General features: G+C 51.7%; 2 protein-coding genes and 1 pseudogene across 2 annotated transcripts; 2 read left to right on the top strand and 1 right to left on the bottom strand.

Moving 5' to 3' along the window:
- Positions 1 to 611: 611 nt before the first annotated feature.
- On the bottom strand, positions 612 to 4,240 carry LOC133045596 (nucleoside diphosphate kinase 6-like; annotated as a pseudogene).
- Positions 4,241 to 5,079: 839 nt separating this feature from the next.
- On the top strand, positions 5,080 to 6,496 carry LOC133046285 (cathelicidin-1-like). Its single transcript, XM_061129206.1, has 4 exons — positions 5,080 to 5,277; positions 5,391 to 5,498; positions 5,647 to 5,718; positions 6,304 to 6,496. Exons 1-4 carry the CDS (start codon positions 5,080 to 5,082, stop codon positions 6,391 to 6,393), a joined length of 468 nt encoding a protein of 155 aa, XP_060985189.1. The 3' UTR covers positions 6,394 to 6,496.
- Positions 6,497 to 9,407: 2,911 nt separating this feature from the next.
- On the top strand, positions 9,408 to 11,273 carry LOC133045595 (cathelicidin-7-like). Its single transcript, XM_061127778.1, has 4 exons — positions 9,408 to 9,608; positions 10,230 to 10,337; positions 10,486 to 10,557; positions 11,157 to 11,273. The coding sequence occupies exons 1-4, from the start codon at positions 9,408 to 9,410 to the stop codon at positions 11,271 to 11,273; spliced, it is 498 nt and encodes a 165-aa protein (XP_060983761.1).
- Positions 11,274 to 18,130: the final 6,857 nt, after the last annotated feature.

The following is an 18,130-nucleotide window of genomic DNA, read 5'->3' as shown; positions in this document are numbered from 1 at the left end:
CATGAAACCTTGAGGTGACTTGTCATAGCAGTAGGTAACTGTCATCCTCAGCTACAGCAGAGACATGGCTGCCTTTAGTGGCTCTGTGCAAATCAGAAAAAAAAAAAAAAAGTGAGTCATAACAATATGCCACTACTGGGCAGACATACTTTTGCTCAAACCAAAGGTGCCCCTTCTTCCAGGATGCAGGCCTATGCCAGGGGCCTTTGTGCTCTACATAAGCTGTATGCCACGTGAACCTCCTGGGAGTTTTGACTCTCTCTTCACTTAGTATAGACCAGAAACTTGACTTAGGACAGGTTCAAACGCTCCAGTTAGAGAGAGAGCACCGAGCAGCGCTAGCCTTTATTCAGTAGCAAACTGACTTTTATTAAGGAGAACAGACCAAACGTGACTAATAGAGAGTCACTGCATTTTTCAGGCAAGTCAGCTCGGCGAGCTTCTCCTTGAAAATGAGAACAGTTCTCAGAAAAAAGATGAGCCATGATTCCTCTGAACCAGCCATGAACATTCCAGAGAAGAGGTAGATAGTAGATTCTAGAAGAGGTGGCAGTGAGGAGCTTAGGCCCTCACATAGGTGTTGATGCCCAGCAGAGATGGCCCAAGCAGTCCTAGAAGACTGCTCTGGGACCAGAGGTCTGTGGAGAAGGTTGGGCGATGCCCCAGTCTTCACAAACCCTCAGGCCTGCGTCAGCAGCAAACTGGATGCCACCCTCGGGACTGTAGTGCACAGGGCCACAGCGCAACTGGGGCTCCTCCTCCTCGTACCAGCGCTGTTCACTGAAATCGGGGAAGAAGGCTGCAATCTCTCTACTGGCTGAAACCACTGAGTCTGTAAGGGGAGGAGAGAAAGAGAAGGGGTTCTCATAGGGAGTGCAGGGTAGACGCAAGAAGCAGTCATAATCAGCTTCAGAGCCTGTACTTCTCCCACCCCTACGTCCTGGGACACAGGTCACCACAAAGGGCCAGAAACCCAACTGGGAGGAAAGCTCCCTGGGGGACCTGCCTTTCAACCCCACCACCCACCCTGCCCAGCATCCTTGAACCAAATTCCCTTTGAATACGGTGGACACAGGAGGCAGCCTCACCTGAGCCGTGGGTTGTGTTACGGGTGTCGGTGAGGCCAAAACTCCCACGAATTGAATCTGGGGCCACGTGGCGTGCCCGAAACACTCTGGTGGGTCCCATCACAGTCCTTCAGAGCTGCATGGCGTCCTTGTGGGCGAGGATGTAGGCTCGGATCGGCCCACTGTGAACCAGGGGAGCACATGTCAGGAATCTGGCTCTGGGTTCAGGAGGGCACACTGGACATCCTGAGAGTCCCCTTGCCTTTCTAGCTGAGTACTGCGTCAAAGAGGTGACAGAAGGCCGCCGAGGAAGAAAGGCCACCGAGACAGCAGAGTTGTTAGGAAGCATTCAGCAACACTCTTCTACCGCCCCTGGATCAGTAAGCACCTCAGAAAAGGTGGCCACAGGGTCAGTCTCGGCCCGAACCCATGTTTCTTCAGACCCTCGACACTGCTTACAACTTTAAAGAGTGGCAAATAAAATTAATAAATCTACTTAGTGGGGCAGGGGAAATAAGTCAGTGGATGAAGATGTTGGAACTAAAATGAGAAATACCTGGCCATGAACTCCACAAGCCACTGATAGAAAAAAGCCCTGCAAGGAGAGAGGACCTCCATTAAGACACCAGTGCCAAGAGAACTTTTTATACTCCTGCCTCCGTAGAGGAGGGAATAATCACTGCTTTCGAGAAAGGAACAGGGAGTCTGACTTACCTGGGTCTGAACCCAGGCTCTCCAACTTACCACCTGTGTAGTTTCGGGTAAATCAATAACTTCCCTAACTTAGTTTCCTAATCTGTGTGCTGGGGACATAATAGCTACCTCATGGGGTTGCTGGGAAATGAAATGAAATCAGGAGCCTTTGGACAGTATTTGACAGAGTCAATTGTTGACAAGTGATATTATCAGGATAGAAGACTAAATTTCTTTTTGTACCATGAGGTAGGACCCTCCTAGAAAATATTTTAAAAACATTGATAATCATGAAAAGTTTGTGTTATCAATCCACTCTTTAGAAGACTGGCTGAATTTTACAGTTGGTAAGTACAGTAGTCATGTATGGATGTGAGAGTTGGACTATAAAGAAAACTGAATGCCAAAGAATTGATGCTTTTGAACTGTGGTGTTGGGAGAAGACTCCTGAGAGTCCCTTGCACTGCAAGGAGATCAGACCACTTAATCCTACAGGAAATCAGTCCTGAATGTTCATTGGAAGGAGTGATGCTGACGCTCCAATACTTTGGCCACCTGATGTGAAGAACTGACTTATTGGGAAAGACCCTGATGCCAGGACTAAAGGCAGGAGGAGAAGGGGGCGACAGAGGATGTGATGGTTGGATGGCATCACCCACTCGATGGACATGACTTTGAGCAAGCTCTGAGAGTCGGTGATGGACAGGGAAGTCTGGCATGCCGCAGTCCACAGGGTCACAAAGAGATACACTGAGTGACCGGACTGACGTCTGTGAGAACCTGACTTGGGTGTTGGTAAAATCTTTCCAGGGATAGAGAAGCCTCCTGCTCAGAGGACGCTTGGCTCCTACCTTCATGCTCTTGGTAAAACTTCTGGCAGTCTTCCTTTCTCCATAGAAGTTCTCTCATTCGCACAATAAGGAACTTGTTGCTCAGAATCTGCTGATGAACAGCCTGGATAAATGCCATCCCAAAGATAAAAGTCAGTGACAGCGAGCATCTGACTGAACAGGAGATCCAGGCTAACCAAAAGACTCCTGGGGAAACATTACAGCCTAAAACTTGAAGAAAAGAGACTCCCTGTTGCTATCTTGAAGACGGGAGTGAGTCATGTAACAAGGAATGTGAGTAGTTACTTAAAATGATAGTCCCCACCTGAAGGCCAGTTAGGACATGGGGACCTCAGCCCTATAGTCCCAGAAATCAAATTCTGCCATTCCGAATGAGCTTCAAAATGGATTCTTCCCCACACCCTGGAGATAAGGGCCCAGTCAATTGATACCTGGACTTTGGCTTTGTGAAACCCTAAGGCGAGAATCTAGCCCACAGCCAAACCTACTGGACCTCTACATTCTAGAACTGTGAGGTAATGAATGCTGTTTAAAGCTGCTAAGTTGTGGTAATTTGTTATGGGGCAATAGAGAACTGGGCCTTCCCAGGTGGTGCAGTGGTACGGAATTTGCCTGCAATGCAGGAGACACAGCAGACAAGGGTTTGATCTCTGGGTCGGGAAGATCCCCTGGAGGATAAAACAGCAACCCACTCCAGTCTTCTTGCCTGGAAAATTCCATGGACAGAGGATCCTGGCACGCTATAATCCATGGAGTTGCAAAGAGCCAGACACGACTGAGCACATGCGCAGTAGACAACTAGCATACACACACTGTCTTGAGGTTTGATTCTTCTTACTGTATTAGAGCCTTTGTTTAATTTTTTAAAAAAATATTTTATTTATTTGTTCCTTTGGCTGTATGTGTTTAAAAAATCTGCCTGCAAGGTGGGAGACCGGGATTCCATTGCTGGGTTGGGAAGATCCCCTGGATGAGGACATAGAAACCCATTCCAGTATTCTTGTCTGGAGAATTCCCATGGACAGAGGAGCCTGGGGGCTATAGTCCATGGGGCTGCAGACAGTCGGACACGGCTGAGTGACTAAGCACAGCACACAGCCTGGGGTCTAAGTTGCAGCCCGCAGGATCTTCATTGCTTCATGCAGAATCATCTGCTGTGGCCCGTGGCCTTCAGTAGTTGTGGCACGTGGGCTTAGTTGCCCCATCTTAGTTCCCCAATCTCAGTGGGATCTTAGTTCTCTGATCACAGATCAAACCTATGTTCCCTGCATCAAGGCGGATTCTTCAGCACTGGACTACCAGTGGTTATATTTTATATCTGCCTCAGTTCTCCAACAGATTTTTAGTTTCCTTGGGGTCAGCATCCACGACGTCTAGCTTTGCCTCCACACCATCTAGCACAGGACTGTGTTGTCAGTCTTCACAAATGGCCCTGTGGCAGCTGAAACAGAAGCAATGCCCAGGGCATACAGTAGAGGCTTAGGATGTGTTCTTACCTCCAGAATCAGGGGGTGAGCAACTGGGCATCAGGCTTGATGAGGGCCAGAGTGAGCTGGAGAGCCTGCGGGCTCCGCAAGATCGAGGTCATCTCCCTCCTGCACCAGAGAGCCAGATTAGAGACTCATCAGTGTTACACTCCCCACCCTTCTTACTCTGGAGCCATGCAGTCTTGCAAGTCAACTAGGGCTCTCACTTCTGACATTCATCAAGCAGATGACAGTTGCTTAGTATTTAACTGCCCATTAGGATCATGGGATTGAGGGAAAGGACTAGTACAGGACCCTCAAGTTGTCCACTGGGGGAGATAATCTTGTTAGTGCAACTGTATCCCTGCAAAGGAGTGACCCATTTAGAAGTTCAAGTTTAAGCATGACCTGTCTCTGCCAGTACTCCCTTCCCTTCCTATCTTTTGTGTTTTACAGAGGATTTACAATTTACATTCCCAAAGAGCCTAGCCACAAGGGTATGGTCACACAGTGCTCTCCCATCAATTCTGGTGTGTACATCTTTAGATGTGGTACTGTCATCCCCTCACCAAATGTTAAGTGACTCTCTACTGGGTTCCAGGCAGTGCCAAGTGTTGGAGGCTGACTCCTGAATACACTCCTTTACCCCAAATCCTGAGGAGCCCATGGTGTGGAGTCAGAGGGGATGTAGACCGTGCCTGGTCCCTCCCTCGACTGGAGGACTCAACCCCTTTGAGCAACCCTGCCTGTGACACTTCCATGGACCCCAGGAGAGGCCCAGATATTGTCAGGGAGATGGAGAAACCATTTCTTCACTTTGCACGGGGGCCTCCCTGCCCACTGCCCAGCAATCCCATGAAGCAACAGCAGGGGCTGAGGCAAGTCCACCTCGCACCCTGGGAGGAGGGCCGGGATGGGGCAGGTCAGGTTGAGTCTTTGCATCAGGCCCAGGCTGAGCATAAAAGGGGGTCCCTCGGGCTGGGAGGAGGCAGATTGGGGATCATGGAGACCCAGAGGGCCAGCCTCTCGCTGAGACACTGGGCACTGTGGCTACCGCTCCTGGGACTAGTGCTGCCCTCGGCCAGCGCCCAGGCCCTCAGCTACAGGGAGGCCGTGCTTCGTGCTGTGGATCAGCTCAATGAGCAATCCTCAGAACCTAATATTTACCGTCTTCTCGAGCTGGACCAGCCTCGTCAGGATGTGAGTCAGGGAGGGGGCTGGGGAAGGGACCCTCTAGGTGGGGGAGCAGGGACACAGAGCAGAGAGGGAAGCCTGAGCCCGAGCCCAGTCTCCCCACTCTGATCCTTGACCAGGATGAAGACCCAGACACCCCGAAGCGGGTGAGCTTCAGGGTGAAGGAGACCGTGTGTTCCAGGACCACCCAGCAGCCCCCGGAGCAGTGTGACTTCAAGGAGAATGGGGTGAGCCTGGGGGCTGGGGGCAAGGAGGATGCTTCCCAGATGGCTGAACAGGGCACTTCCAGCAAGATTCCCAGCCCCTGGTGTGAGGTTGGGAGGTTATGGCCTGGGGGTGGGTGGTTCCACTCTGACCTTGAGCCTCCCTTTCCAGCTGCTGAAACGGTGTGAGGGGACAGTCACCCTGGACCAGGTCAGGGGTAACTTTGACATCACCTGTAATAATGTAAGTGGCCCCTTCTGTACTGTGAGAACTGCCGTGGGGGTGGGTTGTGGAAGTACCTTTGGACCAATGACCCGCTGGCCCATCCAGGGCAGAGAAAGGCCCTCTTACCCTGCCCCCTCCCTCCCCAAGCCTCAGGTCTCCAGTCCTGGCTGTGTGTCCCTAAGAGCAGTGGTTCTCTACTGGGGTCTCCACCCAGAGAACTTGTCAGAAAGGCAGATTATCAGCCCCATTCAGAGAAACTAATTCGGTCTCTGGGGTGGGGTCCGAACATTTGTCTTTTCCCAAGACTTTCAGGGACTCTGATCATCCTAAAGTTTTGAGAGTCACAAACTCTCAATTAATGCTCCCTTCCAGCTTTGCTGGGATGGGCTTGTGACTCTGGGAAGCCCTTGTCTTCCCTCAGTGTCCTCATCTATCTCTGAGTGTGGGGATTCCACCTCATGCTCCACATATCACAGCCAGAGGTGAACTGCTGCCCAAGGAGCCTGGTGTGACCCTGGAAATGGGAGGTCCAGGTAGGGAAGGAGGTTGGGTTGCTGGTGATGCAGTACCAACAAGCAGCCTGTGTTCCTTTCTGTTTCACAGCACCAGAGCATCAGGATAACAAAGCAACCATGGGCGCCTCCACAAGCAGCCCGAGTATGTCGCATCGTCGTGTTTACGGTTTGCAGATAATCAGCGCTTGAGGATTTCCATCATAAGGCAGAGAAGAGTCCCAAGGGTTTCCTTGCTCTGCCTCAGGCTACTGGATCTGAAAAATAAATTCTTGTGATATGAATATCCTGCAGGCCTCAATTTCATTGTCTCCTCTCCTCACACTTATCAAGAAAGAATCTTTAACTATTCCATATCTTGTGTGTGTGTGTATGTGTGAGTATGTGTCTGTGTGTCTATTTGTCTATGTGTGTGTACAAGAGTGTATGTTGTGTGAGATCCCTCCTGTGAACAGAGAGGAGGGTGAGGCCCCTGTTCCTTCCAGGAGGGCACGCGGGAGACAGCAGCCCCAGGAGATCCATCCTTGGGTTCGTCCCAAGCCCTTCACCCGCCCCTGCCCTCCTCCAACACCCAGTCGGACCTAAGGAGACCTGCTGTGTGTGCAGTGCTGGTGGGAATGCTGACCCTGCTCACACGGAGCTGACAGTCCACGAGGGGCCAGGCTTCTGACCTTTGAAGCACTCAGAGACGCAGTTGATTCTCAGGGCTAAGCCTGCAGGTGCAATGCCCATGAGTCTCATGGACATGACGCTGGCTGGGAGGAGCAGAGGAGGGGGCGATGCAGGATCCGGGCTCACACCTGAGTTTGCTGGGGAAATGGTGCATGTGGATTGCTCAAGGACCAGGTGTGGCGGCGGGGCCAAGCAATCTAAGATGAGGACTGTGATGTCTCTCCTGAGCAGACCTCACTTCTGACCAGCTGTGAGGACTAAGCCAGGAAAGCTGGATGCTGGAGGCATGGAAGGTTCACCCTTCGCATCACAGGAAGTGCAGCCTGAGAACCCGGATGTGGGACCTCCGAAGGATCGGGGATGGATGGGGGAAGAGTCAGTCTGAAGAGTGTAAGAGTGAAAGGCCCAGAGGCAGGAAAGCACAGAGAGATTGTTCCCGGTACCAGACACCAGTCACTACATGTATTACTAAGTATGTTCTATTGTAATCATGGCCCTTTTCGTCTTTGATGTGGGAAAATGACCCAGCCTGACCAAGAGGCTGCTTGACAACAGGCTAGGGTCAAACCTGGACAAGGAAACCAGGTTTCATGGAAGCCCACTTCTCCTTCCTTCTCCAAGGCTGAGTGTGTAACCACCACCCTCCATTCAGCTGCCATCTTCCATGGTTTCCCAGATAATTGTCCCGAGTCCCAGAGGCCGACAGTGGCCAAGAGCTACTACCCCCGAACTGCAGTCCCGTGGCCATCCCACGGGAAACTGGATTAGAATTTGCCTCACGGCCTCGGGGACCCTCTAACATTTTGGCTTATTATCTCTCCCAGTTGAACTCCTCCACACCTCAGCGCTGGCCACTCTGCTTGGTGACTCGATTGGATGACTGGACATGGAGTCACTTGGGGGTCAAATTAGAAGGGATGTCCTGAAGACTGATGTCCTAGGTCAGAAAAAAGGAGGAGGTGGCTTCTATGCCTGAAGATCCCTGAAGTCTTCCCAAGGAGGAAGACCTGGGTTAACAGTGGGATCAGGGGCAGAGATGGGAGACAAGCGGGAGGCTCTGAGTGGCCTGAGGGCTTGGGGTGGACAGGGCAGCCTGACACCGGAAGCCCACAGCCATGGGGTGATGACAAGTAAGAAGAGCAACCATTTAGGCCCTGATGCCAGGTGGGGGTGGTGTGGGCTCTGGAGGCAGTGGGTGACATGGTCAAATGGGCGGTGTCTTGGAGCCCTAGAGAATAGCTTGGAGGGTGGGCAGTGTTCAGGGAGAAACTGATATTCTCCAGCTTCTGGAACATGGAGTATGGAGGTTGTGGCGTCACCAAAAGGAAAGAAGACAGGAGTAGGACTAGGGCAAGGGTGACGGGAGGTCAGGGTAGTGTCCTCAGGAGGACGAAGGAGCAGATGGGGCTCCCAGGCTTCCAGCTCTGGGCTCCTGCGATAGCACCCCGCCAACAGTCCGGTGCAGACAACCAGGGTGTTCTTGGGAGTCTTCAACCCAGAGGCACAGAGCAGTGATGATGTGCATGAGAACTGGTTTCTTCAGGAGGGCCGTCCCAGGAACATTTGAGGACTGGGAGGTGAAGCAGCCCGGATGCACCTGGGCCAGCCCTGGCTCCGAAGAGGAGAGTCCTTGGAGGAGAGTCAGCAGGAACACACAGGGAGGAGGGGACCCAGGAGAGCAGGGACAGGGGACTATTGGTCAGGGGCAATTTCAGGAGGACAGAGTGTCCCCAGAAGCTGTGCTTATAAGACAAGGCTTGAGTGTGGCCTCTGGATCTAGGGAGGGCTGGTCAGCCTGCGATGGGCTTGATGTAAGCCAGCAAAGAATTGTTGGAGGTGGTGTAGGGAACACTTCCTCAGGCTCTGCTGGGGAGGGGCCAGGACAATAGGCCATGTTCTGTGGGGTCTGAGGACAAGACATTAGTAGACTTAGAAAAGGAATGAAGAGGAATCCAGGAGAGAGGAGAAATGGAACTCACTCCCTGGGCCTGGGCACAGAGAAAAAGATGGTGTGGGCGTGTGTCTGCCTAGGGACAAGCTGTGTGTATACGTGTTAAGGTGTGAGTAGTACTGTTAGACATCATTAAATGACGCCCTATTGGGTCCTAGGCAGTACTGAGAGCTGAAGGTTGAGTGCGCAATACACTCCTTTACCCTGAATCTTGAGAGACCTTAGAGGGGAAGCCGAGGAGATGTAGACAGTGCGTGGTCCCTCCCTCTCCTGGAGGACTCAATCTTCTTGAGCAAACCTCCCTGTGACACTTCCCATGGACCCCAGCAGAGGCCAAGACATTGTCCGGGAGATGGAGAAACCATTTCTTCACCTTGCTCAGGGGCCTCCCTGCCCACTGCCCAGCAATCCCATGAAGCAACAGCAGGGGCTGAGGCAAGTCCAGCTCACACCCTGGGAGGAGGGCAGGGGTGGGGCAGGTCAGGAAGACTGCTGGTTGAGCCTTTGCATCAGGGCTCAGGCTGAACATGAAAGAAAGTTCCCTCAGGCTGCGAGGAGGCAGTTTGGGGACCATGGAGACCCAGAGGGCCAGCCTCTCCCTGGGACGGTGGTCACTGTGGCTACTGCTGCTGGGACTGGTGCTGCCCTCGCCCAGCGCCCAGGCCCCCAGCTACAGGAGAGCTGTGCTTCGCGCTGTGGATCAGTTCAATGAGCAGTCCTCAGAAGCTAATCTCTACCGCCTCCTGGAGCTAGACCCGCCTCCAGAGCAGGATGTGAGTTGGGGAGTGGGCTGGGAAGGGGATCTGTCTCCTGACATCCTTGGCCACACGGTCGCCCCCTTCACTCAGGCTGTACCTCCTGTCAGGAAGGCACTTCTCCCTCTAGGTGGCTCCCACCTGTTTTAGGAAACCTTCCCAGACCTGGGTCCCCTGCCAGCCCCAGGCTTCCTGCCTTAGCATCTCTGCTGTGGGATCAGGCGCCCTGCACACCTGGCTCCCAGGACTTCCGGGAGCTCCAGGGATGGAGGAGGTCACAGGCTCTGTGAGGTGATGTCCGTGCTGAAGCCCCTGTGCACCACGGTGTCTCCCTGCCAGGGAGGCCTCTGTCAGCCTGGACGTTCCAGGTACAAGGGCTCTCCCTGCAGGCGGCCCTGACCTCCCTCAGCCCCTCTGCGGGGAGGCTCTGCCCTCAGCGCTGCTCTGCAGTCCACTCCTGCTCTCTGTGAGCCCGTGAGGCCGGGACGGGCTCTGCCCCTCCCCTGGGCTCCCAGCACCAAGCCCAGGGCCGGACACGCAGGGAGCTAGAGAGGCTGCCGTCTGGGTGGGCGCGGGGAGACAGATCAGAGAAGGAAACATGAGCCCGAGTCCAGTCTCCCCACTTTGATCTTTGACCAGGTGGAGGACCACAGTGCTCGAAAGCCTGTGAGCTTCAGGGTGAAGGAGACCATATGCCCCAGGATGAGCCAGCAGCCCCTGGAACAGTGTGACTTCAGGGAGAATGGGGTGAGCCTGGGGGCTGGAGGAGGAGAATGCTTCTCAGGGAGCTGAACAGGGGCTTTTGGGACAGAATTGCAGTTCCTGGGGTGAGGTGGGGTGTGGCTGGGAGATGTGGCCTGGGGTTTCTAGTTTGACCTCAAGCCTTCTTTTCCAGCTGGTGAAACAGTGTGTGGGGACAGTCACCCTGTACCAGAGCAGGGGTGACTCCGACATCACCTGTAATGATGTAAGTGGCCCCTTCTGTTCTGCAAGGACTGCTAGAGGGGTGGGTTGTGGAACTTCCTATGGACCAATGACCCGCTGCCCCATCCAGGGCAGAGAAAGGTCCTCCTACCCTGGCCCCTCCCACCCCAAGCCCCAGGTCTCCAGTCCTGGCTCTGTGCCCCTTAGAGCAGTGATTCCCACTGGGGTCCCAAACTGGGAACTGGTATAGAGGCAGATTCGCAGGCCTCCTCAAACCTCCTGAATCAGATTCCTGGATGGGGGGCAGCCTTTTGTATTTTCACAAAGCCTCCAGGCGTTTCTGTCGATGCTGAAGTTTGAGAGGCATTGACTTGAGTCATGAGCCCTCAACCCTGGTTCTCTTCCAGCTTTTTTGGGATGAGCTTGTGACCCTGGGAAGCCCCCTGTCACCTAAGGGACCTTGGTTTCCTTGTCTGTCTGTGGTGTGGCGATTTAACCACAGGCTCCAAACATCATATGGGAGGTAACCTGGGGCTCCAAGCTTCCTGATTTGGCCCAGGAATCGGAGTGTTCAAGTGGCAAGGGGTCTGGTTTTAATGCTGAGCCAATCCCCCAAAGCAACTATTTCCTCCTGGTTCACAGATTCAGAGTGTGGGGATATTCGGCCAGCTGTTGGATAAAATCCAGAGAGGTGGGCGGAAAATCCTCGACAAAGTAAAGAGAATTGGGCAGAGAATCAAAGATTTCTTCACGGATTGAAGTCCTAAGGATCAGGTTATCCTGGTTCAGACTTCTGGTTCCTGAAAAATAAATTCTTCTGAAAACAACTTCCTTAACATTGAAATTCACTTCTCTTCCCTCTCAGTCTTACTAGGACCAGGTCCTTAACACTGAGAGTCCTCCTGAGTGTATGTGTGTGTGTGAGAGAGAGACAGACAGACAGACAGAGATCACTCCTATTAACTCCCGGATAGGTGAGGCCGTCGTCCTTTCAGGAGGGTATGCGGGTACAAGGATGTAATGACGACCATATCTAACACCGATGTATGGTATATTTGAAAGTTGTTAAGAGAGCAGAGCCTAAGTGTTCTCATCACAAGGAGAAGACCTCATTTGTTTTTTTGTTTTTCTAAGAGACGATGGAAGTTAAGGAAACTTACTGCAGTACTCATTTCACAGTATAAGTAAGTCAACTCGTTATGCTGTACACTTGAAATTTATACTGCTGTATGTCAATTATATCTCAAATGAAACTGGAAAAAATATTTATAGAGTGTGAAAGGATTATTACAGCAAAAAGTTTGTGAAGCGCTAATTAGAGAAACTCTCCATGGGTGTGCAAGGAGACACATATGATAATATCCAATTGGAGTATTGGTCTGTGTCTACAATAGATAGCAAACAGCAGTGAACACAAATAAATGGATTACCGTATATCATATAAAAAAAAAACTACAAAATAAGCTACAAATACGTTATAAGGATACTTATATAATGTTTAAAAGCGTGGAAACAACACTATGTTTTGCTTATGGGTACTGGTGTAAAAACAAAAAACGTGCTAGAGGAGAACTGAGCAGGTCAACGCGCTAGGACAATGTTCATCCCTTCTACTAGAGTCGCATTCTGGCCCCAAACTACGCTTCCCGGCAGGCTGCGCGCCGCGCCGTGACGCACTCCCTGCTGACGCAGTGCCTTGCCTTTGCGTTTTTCGTTGCTGGGGAAGCGCCGCGCTCTCTTTTAGTCGCTGGACGCGACAGCAGGTGACTTTGCTGCTGCCGCGTCGCCCAGCCGGTGGCAGACGTGGACCTCGCGGGAGCAGTTCCTGGGCTCGCCGGCGGACTGTGAGGTGGACCGGCTGGGCAACTGCTAGGGCAGGAAGAGAGTGACCGCCCCCCCCCGCACCTCCTCCCCGGGCGTTCGGACCTCAGGCGCAGACCTGGCGTGGGCCTGGGTGTCGCGGGGCTGGTTCCCTAAGGAGTTGTGGAGACGCGCGCTGAGGATGCGACACCCCTCCCAACTGCTTGCCTTCCTTGTGGGTGGGGCGGCGTTCCCTCCCTCGTTGTCCAGTACCCTGTTCTTGTGGTTTATAGCTACCTCCCCAGAGTCCCCGGCCTCGCCTTACGCCGGGTGCTGTCTGGGCTGTCCACTCTGGCGGCAAATCCGCTGCGGGCGAAAATTCAGAGCTTGAATTGTGGCGAGTGCTACTGAAGAACTACATCCTTACGTCCTGTTCATTAACATCTAACTGAAGAATGAAGAAGTCTAGAACTTGGTTTTCATCGGACACAGGTTGTTGTTCAGTCGCTAAGTCGCGTCCGACTCTTGCGACCCCATAGACTCTACCCCATCAGGCTCCTCTCTCCATGAGATCTCCCAGCAAGAGTACTGGAGTGGGTTACCATTTCCTTCTCCAGGGAATCTCCCTACTCAGGGGTCAAACCTGTGAGTCCTGCATTGGAGGCAGGTTGTTTACAACTGAGCTACTGGGAAAGCTCCCGACACAAAGTGATTATTTTGCTGAGGCTACATTTCGCTTTAACTGTCTTTTTAACGTCTTTTGAAACGTGCTGTAGGTGTGCAAAACACCTCTGATATCAAAGAGATTACTGGGGGCGGGGGGGGGGGGGGAGTAGGAATCCAAACTCTTGATAACCTTTTAACATTGCATATGTGTTGAAATGATAATATCTTAGATATGTTGGGTTGAAGAAGTGAAGTTAGTCACTCAGTGTTGTCCAACTCTTTGGGACCCGATGGACTGTAGTGCCCCAGGCTTCTCTGTCCACGGAATTTCTCCAGGCAAGAATACTGGAGTAGGTTGTCATTCCATTCTTCAGGGGATCTTCCCAACCCAGGGATCCAACTGGGGTCTCCCGCATTGCAGGCAGATTCTTTACCGTCTGAGCTACCTAATTTTACAGGAAGCCCATAAAATTAATTTCACCTTTTAAACAACTGTTTGAGATGGCTGCTATGGAATTTTTTTTCCTCGGTGGTGCCGTGTGGCATGCGTGAGTCCGGGATCTTAGTTCCCTGACCAGGGATGGAACACGTGTGCCCTCAGTGGAAGCACAGGTTCTTACCCGTGGAACCACCAGGGTGGTCCTGGAAATTTAAAATTACGTATGTGGTTGGCACTGTAGCTTCTATATTACTCTTGGATAGCGTTGTACTGGGAGAAGGGCTATTTCTGCATGTGGCAGATCGTTCCTGGGCTCTTGGGGACGCTTCCTAGAGGAGCTGATGTGTCTGGAGGGCATTCTTACCCTGTCTTGTCTGAGGGGTCTGTATCTACCACATTTAATATTTCTGTTGGAGGTTCCCGCAGAATGGCTTTTTCAGCCCCTCTGCCCTAGCCACCAGGCACCTTCCTGGGTTGGGTTGTGCTGCAGAGAGAAAACTAAGGACCTGATGGTGACCTGAGAACATGAGATGGCAGGAGGATGCATCTGTTACAACCAAATGCCTGTTGGTACTCAGGTTTTCTTTTCTACCAAGGTGAAGAAGATTCTAATGGTTTTAGTGTTCTGCCCGTAGTCCGAGTTCCCGGTCGGGAAAGAAGACTCCTCGAAACAATGCAACTCGCAATAGGGGAATTTATTACTGACTCGAGCCAGGGCCTCCCGCCCTCACCAGGTGTGTGAGGACGAAAGGCCCCGAGCCCCAGTTCTCTCGGGTATTTATTAGACCAAAATAAGCAGCAGGTAGTTGGCACAATCGGATTGGTTACACAGTGGGTAGTTGGCGTAAGCAGATTGGTTACACAGTTGCAAGGTAATTTTTGTTGGCCCAACAAGTGGGGCTTTTAGCTTTCCCTTGATAGGTTCCCTTTTCTCTGGCTAGGCATATGTTGATTGGCTGGCTCCAGGAGGCCTGATAATTATGTTACCCCGGGAAACCAGGCCTACTCCTAATCTAGGCTGCCTGCCATGGCGTTAGCCATGACAGCCTCACATTTCCCCCCTGTCTGTTGTTCAAGTAGAGGAATCTTCCTCTTCACCCTGTGAAATTGACTGATATTGTTGTCTCAATACCATAATTTGGATGGTATTTAGGCGCTCCCTAATAAATGAGACCAGACTGTTTAAAATGTATGGACCAAAGGTCAGTAACAATATTAATATTATGAGTGGACCCAGGAGGGTGGAAATCAAAGTGGTCAACGAGGGGGAGCGCTGAAACCAAGATTTAAACCAGCCTTGTTGGGCTTTTCGTTTTCTCTTCTACTGGGCTAGTCTCTCTCTTACTTTTTGGAGAGATTTTTGATCCACCCCTGGGTGGTCGATATAGAAACAGCATTTTTCTCTCAGTGCTGCACATAATCTTCTTTGTTGTAGAAACAACAAATCTAAACGTCTCTTATTCTGTAACACTACTTCAGCCAAGGAGCTCAAGGATTCTTGGAGGTGCGAAATGGACTGTTCCCGTGGTTTCGCAACCCCAAGCGGTGCAATAAAAAGAGTCAACTCCCCCACATTTTTCAATTTGGTTTCGATCCCTTTTTCCCCCCAGGCAGACATTGACAGGCACCTGTTCGTAGTACTGTGGGCCTTTCCGCTCACAGTTACGGGTGAACAGACCGAAAGGGCCGTGGGCAAAGAACTTGGTCAGTTGGTGGGGACCAAACCCATTACCATCAGCTGCCAGCACACACAAATCAAAGGTCAGTACTGGCCACCATGTCCCTTTGGGGGCCACGTTGGAGCTCGAATTAAGCACTTCTCCAGTGTCAGGATTGTAGATCACCCAAGTCAGATTAGCTGGCTGATGGGGGTTGTGGCTGGTTGTTCCTGGGCCGATGAAATCTGTTATCAGCAGGAGAGTTAAGAGGGCTCCCGTCGTACGAGTTTCAGTTTCAAAGGATTTGATGGGTGAGGTCTTGCCTCCCATTCTGCTTGCATCTTCTCTTGTTCTTCCGGGGTGGCTTGCCACACGTGATTGCAGTGAACCTAGGGCCCGATCCCGTCGACTTTAACAGCAGTAGGAGTGTAAGGAGAACAACATAAGGGCCTTTTTATCTAGGTTCTAATGCTTTAGATTGGTGTCGTTTTACCCAAAACCCAATCACCCGGGCCAATATTATGTGAGGGGATGGTCCCCTTGCTTGGACCCTCGTGTATCTCTCGAATTAATTTCTAAACATGGCTATGTACCTTACTTAATGCCATCAGTGTTTGTTGAAATTGTCCCAAGGTAGGGGGTGGTAGGCATTCTTTTTCAAATATAGGACACACAGGAGGGGGTCTTCCATACAGAATCTCAAAAGGGGTAGCATTCAGCTTATAAGGGGTGTTATGCACTCAAAAGAGCGCGAAGGGAAGGAGGGTCACCCAGTCCCCGCCAGTCTCTATTACCAACTTTGTCAAAGTTTCTTTTAGGGTCCGATTCATTTGTTCTGCCCGTCCTGAGCTCTGGGGATTATATTTACAATGTAACTTCCATTTTGTCCCCAGAGCTTGGGCCAGCCCTTGTACAATCTGGCTCACAAAGGCAGGTCCGCTATCTGAGCCCACAGTCACTGGCAGCCTGTACCTAGGCATTATCTCCTCTAAGATCTTTTTAGCAACCACTTGTTCTGTCTCTCCCTTAGTGGGGAAGGCTTCTACCCATCCCGAGAAGGTATCTACCAGAACCAACAGATAGCGATACCCATACTTGCCTGGCCTTACCTCAGTGAACTCTATCTCCCAGTGTTGCCCTGGCTCTTCCCCTCAGAACCTCGTTCCAGTGTGCTGCCTTTTTCCTGTCCTCATCAGCTGGCACGCTTTGCAAGCCTGGATTATCTCTCGTACAGTTGCATTTTGTCGAGGGAAACTCAGGCAGGCCGTCTGGAGAAGAGTCAAGGTCTTTTTTTCTCCCAAGTGTGTAGTTGTGTGCAGGTGTTTACAGAGGTGACGACCCAGGATGGCAGGCAATATCACGTTGTTGTTTTGATCTCGGTACCATCCATCTTTGTCATCCTTCTGGAGGGTGGTATCCTCGTTGATCCAAACGAGGTCAGGGAGGGAATAGTTGGGGACTGGCGGCAGAGTCCCCATACCAGGAGGTGAAAGTCCCACGGCTAATATGGGGGCGGCGTAGTCCCTGCTGGCCGCTTCTAGTAGGGCCTGTCTGAGTGTCTGGAAATCCTGTTTCATTGGCTCAGTCTAAGTCCAGTTTGGGGTCTCTTCACTTCCCTCATACGAGGGCCGGGCCTTTTCAGCAAACCCCATGATCCACAGTCTACTATATCTAACAGTCCCCAGAAACTCTCTCATCTGGCGGGGGGTCTTGGGCTCTGGTATCTGCAATATTGTTTTCTTCATGGCCTGAGTTAGCCACCTTTGCCCCTGCCTGATCTTATACCCCAAATAGGTGACCTCTTGCCGGGATATTTGCGCCTTCCTTGCGCTAGCATGATATCCCAAGGTGCCTAGAGTCTGTAAGAGGTCACCGGTGGCACGGCTGCATGCCTCCTCTGTGGTTCCAGCCAACATAAGGTCATCCATATATTGCAGCAGGATGACCTCTGGGTGGCGAGTCCGATATTCATAGAGGTCCTCACTCAAAGCCTCATTAAACAAGGTAGGGGAGTTTTTGAACCCTTGTGGTAGGCGGGTCCAAGTTAGTTGTACTACCGGTTGGCCTTCCCCCTCAGTCCACTCAAAGGCAAATATCTCCTGGCTCTGGGCTGCCAGGGGTAGGCTGAAAAAAGCATCTTTCAAGTCCAACACAGTGTACCAAGTGTAGTCAGGCAGCAGACTGCTCAGGAGGGTATACGGGTTGGGGACATTAGGGTGTATGTCACTCACCCGCTTGTTGACTTCTCGTAGGCCCTGGACAGGTCTGTAATCCGTACTCCCTGGCTTCTTTACCGGTAGTAAGGGGGTGTTCCAAGGGGATTGACACCGCTTGAGAATCCCGGCATCCATGAGCCGTCGAAAGTGGGGAGTGATCCCCCGCCGAGCCTCCTGGCTCATAGGCTATTGCCTCACCCTCACAGGAGTCGCCTCGGCTTTTAGTTCGATGAAGACTAGATGCCTCTGTTTAGCCAGTCCCTTTCCTGCTGTTTCTGCCCATGCCAACGGGTATTTGTGGACCCACGGTTGTATATCTGGTGCTATAACCTCTGAGGGCTTAGGCACAAAAAGACTGTATTCATCTCTTAAAGCTAGAGACAAGACATGTATCGGCTGTCTAAGTCCATCCGTGACTGACATTCTCCCAGGGTCAAAATGGATCTGAACATTAACTTTAGTCAACAAGCCCCGTCCAAGTAGAGGGGCTGGGCATTCTGGTATCAACAAAAAATGAATGGGACACCTGATGGGTCCCCAGATTTACTTTCCGTTCTGTGGTCCAACAATATTTTTTTTTGTCCCCATGGCTCCCTGCACCAAGCTGGTTTTTTTAGACATTGGTCCCAGTTTTTTATTTAAAACAGAGTGTTGGGCGCCAGTGTCCACCATGAAGCCAACGGGTTTCCCCTCCATATATATGGTTACCCAGGACTCGGGGAGGGGTGCCGAGTCTTGACTCCCCTAGTCACTGTCTTCCCCCGCGTATAGAACTTGAGTTCCAGGGGAAATTCTCTCTCTCTGGGTTGTTCTTCTCTTTAGGTCCCTCTTAGGGCA

Source organism: Dama dama, chromosome 24, assembly GCF_033118175.1.
Source record: "Dama dama isolate Ldn47 chromosome 24, ASM3311817v1, whole genome shotgun sequence".
Taxonomy (NCBI): Eukaryota; Metazoa; Chordata; class Mammalia; order Artiodactyla; family Cervidae; genus Dama; species Dama dama.
This window is presented reverse-complemented; position numbering and strand designations above follow the sequence as displayed.